Raw genomic sequence first — 5,000 nt, forward strand, 5'->3', positions numbered from 1 at the left:
CTACCTGCTTCTATCTGCTAAACAAGAAGTATTTTTCTTTGCATTTATTTTGTCTTAGTTTTGATTCTAATTCCGGTTAGAGCGCCCCGAGTGGTGGAAGAAAAATCCACAGAATAGCCGCACCTTTGTATAAGCTGCACGGTTGAAAACCTATGAAAAAAGTAGCGGCTTATAGTCCAGAAAATACGGTACTGTTTTACTTCCTAAATTGACGGTCCTTTGCATAAGCCTGTTGGCTTTTTGACCTCTCCTGTCACATTTGTTTTACTATTTTGATTGCAAGTGTTAATTTTATTGTGTGCAAACTAATAAAATAAAAATAAAAAATAAAAGTCCCCTACTTTTAATCAGAAAAAGCTTAAACGTGAGTCCCATATTTTGCTGAACGTTATACCTTTACAGTCTCCGGTCGTTGCGTCCCTGTATGTGCGAAGGGGGCAGGCGGCTAAACAGGCCCCGTTGTGCAGGGTAGCCTCCAGGTCGGCGCAGGCGTCGCATTCATCGCCGTTCGGCCCGTCACACAAAGCACAGTCGGGGGTGGCAACGCAGACACTCCCTTTGCTCATTGTCCTCATAGAACCTCTCGGGGCAGCTCGGAGCGCACAGACCCTCGTGGAGAAAGTGATATTCCTCGCAGCCTGCATAAAGAACAGAGTTTGAACTAAACAGAGGAACAATTCATTACGACTGAGGGAAACTAAACTAAGTGAACCCAAATCCTTAAAGAGGAAGCGGCTCGAGAACTCTGTGAGTAGTATGCAGTAGGGATGGGCGGTATGGACAAAAAATGTATCACAATAAATTCTGGCATTTATCCCAATAACGATAAAAATGACGATAAAAAAATACCAATTCAACTCCATCTTTTTAACTATAAATCTATTTCGCTCTCAGATCCGCCATGTTTGTTACACAAAAACCTCATTAACTGGAATTTATCCTTCTTTCTTTCTTTCTTTCTTTCTTTCTTTCTTTCTTTCTTTCTTTCTTTCTTTCTTTCTTTCTTTCTTTCTTTCTTTCTTTCTTTCTTTCTTTCTTTCTTTCTTTCTTTCTTTCTTTCTTTCTTTCTTTCTTTCTTTCTTTCTTTCTTTCTCATTTCCTCCTTCCTTCCTTCCTTCCTTCCTTCCTTCCTTCCTTCCTTCCTTCCTTCCTTCCTTCCTTCCTTCCTTCCTTCCTTCCTTCCTTCCTTCCTTCCTTCCTTCCTTCCTTCCTTCCTCCCTCCCTTCCTTCCTTCCTTCCTTCCTTCCTTCCTTCCTTCCTTCACGTACGTTGTGCGTGGATTTAACGCAGAACCATAAATTACACAAAAACGTCATCAACGGGAATTTATCGTTTTTATCGCGAGAGGACAAATTCTTACCGTGGGGAATTTTTTTGACGGTTAATCGTGAACGGTTGAATATCACCCATTCCTAGTATGCAGTGAGAAGCTAAAGCAATACTGTCCCCGTTATCAGTCATGGTGGATTAAGTCCACGTATCCGGTAACAGTCGACAACCATGCAGACGACTCGGAGATCAATTACACAGGGAGCTGCTTACAAAATATTGTAGAAAGGTGTGTTTGGGATTATCAACATTTTTTAAGTTGGATTGTGTGGTAAAAACGGCGATGTTTGTAATATTTACATTATGGTCAAAAAACATGATGACTATTTGTAACGCCGGGATTCACCGCTTGTAGAATCACCTTTGTGAAGATTGCGCTAATCTGCAATGCTCTTTTCCCACAAAAGGTGGTGTGTGCGTATCGGGCAAACGTCGTCCCCTTAAGCTGGGCATACACTGTGCCATATTTTAAATCGTTTTAGACTGCCCCATATCACACTGCACGACTAGATCGCTGAGTTTAAAAGTTCACAGCCCAAGATTTATGGTGTCACACTGTACGACCCGATGCTCGGATGCGACCCGTCTGCTCACCCAAACGTGCGTCCTGCCCACCCAATCAAAGGTTATGGGGATCCTTTTTTTTTTTTATAAATTAAATTTTTTTATATATATATATAAAAAAAAAAAAAAAATCACAAAATATCTGTACCGTTTCTGATTGGGTGGGCACTGCGCATCATTTTTAGACACAACAATGAACGCATACCGCAAAAGTTGTGTCTCGGCGGAGGGACCCAACGTCCCAGCAAAATGAGCACAACAGAGAAGAGAAGTGTTCAGAACAGCACACACTAAAGGCTGATTTATAGTTCCGCGTTACACTAACGCAGACCTACGGCGTAGGGTACGCGGCGACGCGCCCCGTACGGTGCGGGTCGCCGCGTACCCTACGCCGTAGGCTCTGCAATTTGGGCCATTCTGTGTGGCGATAAATGAAAAAAGATTAGACAATGCCGTGATTGGACAAGGAATTGGCTGGGCAGACGTGGGAAATGCAGTCTTTTTTTTCTGCTATTAAAACCTGATTTGTAATGTGAATTTGCAACACTTTAAACTACAAATAATAGTTTTTGACGTGACATCAGAGATTGCGCATGATCTCTGCGAAAGGATGAGGCAAATCGGGTCGTAGCACGACCAGGATTTCAAACACGTTTGATTTTCTTGCGAGCACACGATTTGTGATCGGGAGCTCGTCGTGAGGCGTTACTCTCTCGTCGTTACCCCACGTACACGGCACGAGGCAGAGCAACGATTGGGTCGAAATCCGGCCCGATCCAAAAAATAGTTGCAACGACTGGAAAATCGGCTCAAAACGAGGCGATAATCGCACAGTGTATGCCCGGCTTTAGTCTCGTCCGTCCACAGGCGAAAGGTTGAGAAGTGTTCAGACGTAACTTTGCAAACACAACCCGTCCCGTCATGTTCTTCATGAAAGAAGAGGATTTCTTTCTTAAATAATATGGTCCGAACTCTAACATTTAAAACCGAACACTGAGGCCTGAAGAGTGTGAGATGTCGCGCTTTGACTTTTTGCAGTTTCTTTTAGTACTACATAATCTGACCTTGGAGTTGAGCTTGTCAGAAGTCCATGTGTGGGAAGACTGACATCTTGAAATGTTTTCCACTTGTAAACAATACATCTCACCTCATAACCCAGTATGTTATTCAGTTTCTCTAAGATCGTTGTTGATGTCTTTCCTACTTGGCATTGTGTTAATAATAATAATAATAATAATAATGAATTTAATTTATAATGCATTTTCCATTCGGAAATCTCAAAGTGCTTACAAGAGGAAAAAAAAAAAATCATTTATCAAAGCTGGCATATGCTTTGTTAAAAAGGTGAGTTTTAAGTCCTCTCTTGAAAGTGTCAACTGTCTGTGGTTCTCTCAGGTGGGTGGGGAGGGTGTTCCACAGTTTAGGGGCAACGGAGCCCATAGTCACCCATAGTGACCAGCTTAGTTTTGGTGGGTTTGAGGAGGTGGTTGTTTGCTGAACGGGTGCGGGTGGGGGGCTGAGGATGAATCAGCTCCTTGAGGTAAGGGGGAGCGTTGCCGTGGATGCATTGGTAGGTGAGTAGGGAGATCTTGTATTCAGTCCGGGAGGAGATGGGGAGCCAGTGCAGTGAGTGGAGGATGGGAGTGATGTGGTCATATTTGCGCACTCTCATCAGGATCCTAGCAGCACTGTTCTGTATGTATTGGAGCTTTTGAAGGCTCTTGCTTGGGATCCCGATGAGAAGTGCATTGCAGTAGTCTAGCCTGGAAGAGACGAAGGCGTGGACCAGTTTTTCTGCATCTTTCGGGGACAGTATGGGGCGGAGTTTGGCGATGTTTTTGAGGTGGAAGAAGGAAGTTTGACGGAGGTGATTGATGTGGGCCTCATAGTTGAGGTGGGGGTCCATTCTGACACCCAGGTTGGTGATGACGGATGACAGAGGGATATCCTGGCCAGAAAAGGTGATGCATGTGATGGGAGATGACTTGACCTGGTGTGGGGTGCCGATGAGCATGGCTTCTGTTTTGCTGCTGTTGATCTGTAAAAAGTGTTGTTTCATCCACGCCTTGATCTCCTCCAGGCAGATGGTGAGTGTGGATGAAGTTGACTCTGCAGAAGATGGGTCCAGTTTTAAGTAAAGCTGTGTGTCATCAGCATAGCAGTGGAAGGCCAATCCGTGCCTGCTGATGAAACTGCCGAGGGGAAGCATGTACAGGGTGAAGAGGGTGGGGCCGAGTACAGATCCTTGAGGGACACCGCAGGTGATGGGCTGGGTTCGGGATTTAACGCCTCCCAAGGAGATGCACTCGGTTCTTTCTGTGAGGTATGATCTGAACCAGTCCAGGGCGGTGGATGTTAACACACAAGTGAACGCTCCGCACCAACAAACTTCCAAACTTTAACACATTCATTTGAGTAGCCATAAAATAGTAAAGGCGACGGTAAAGGGAATAAGAAGAAAACACGATGAGAAAAACAAAAAATGTACAAACAGCAAACAGGTCCTGAAATGTTGAGTAGCTAAAATACAATAGCAAGGAAGATTGAGCTTTGTTACATGAAAAATGGTATTTTAACAATAATACACTTGTTTTGTTGAGTAAAATATTAAATGACTTGCTGTCCTGGGTCCAGTACCTGTGCACGGCCCGAGCGGGTTGCACTCTTGACAGGCTGCCGGACAGTGATGGCACTCGTGATCCCGGACAGCGTGGGCTGGAGGACACTCCTCCACACACTGATGTTTGTGTAGGAGGAGAGGCTCTTCACAGGTGAGGCAATGAGTGGCGTTCCTCTCACAGGACGCACAGCCGGGTGCACAGCTGCGACACAGCTGGCCCGCAGGATAACCACTGTGAAGGTGCAGAGGATGCATAAACGAACTAAAGCAACAGGCTGCACAATGAATACAAAAGGCTTTTCCTTCATATAACTTGTAAAGCACGTAGCATAACAACTTAACAGGTTATCTGTTCCATATAAAGCACAACAGAGTATTAGGGCCAAACAAAAAAACAAAAAAAGGAAATTACGAGAATAAAGTCATAATGTAATGAGAATAAAGTCGTAAAATTATGAGAATAAAGTCGTAATATTACGAGAATAAA

At 44.1% G+C, this 5,000-nt stretch overlaps 1 protein-coding gene across 1 annotated transcript in view; it reads right to left on the reverse strand.

The window, feature by feature from the left end:
- The window catches only part of pcsk5a (proprotein convertase subtilisin/kexin type 5a), a 93,827-nt gene that overhangs the window by 11,382 nt on the left and 77,445 nt on the right, over positions 1-5,000 (reverse strand). Inside the window, 3 exon segments of the mRNA XM_061733588.1 lie at positions 395-536; positions 538-638; positions 4,531-4,745. Of these exon segments, the coding sequence (XP_061589572.1) occupies positions 395-536; positions 538-638; positions 4,531-4,745 (458 nt within the window).

Source organism: Cololabis saira, chromosome 11 (genome assembly GCF_033807715.1).
Source record: "Cololabis saira isolate AMF1-May2022 chromosome 11, fColSai1.1, whole genome shotgun sequence".
Classification (NCBI taxonomy): Eukaryota; Metazoa; Chordata; class Actinopteri; order Beloniformes; family Belonidae; genus Cololabis; species Cololabis saira.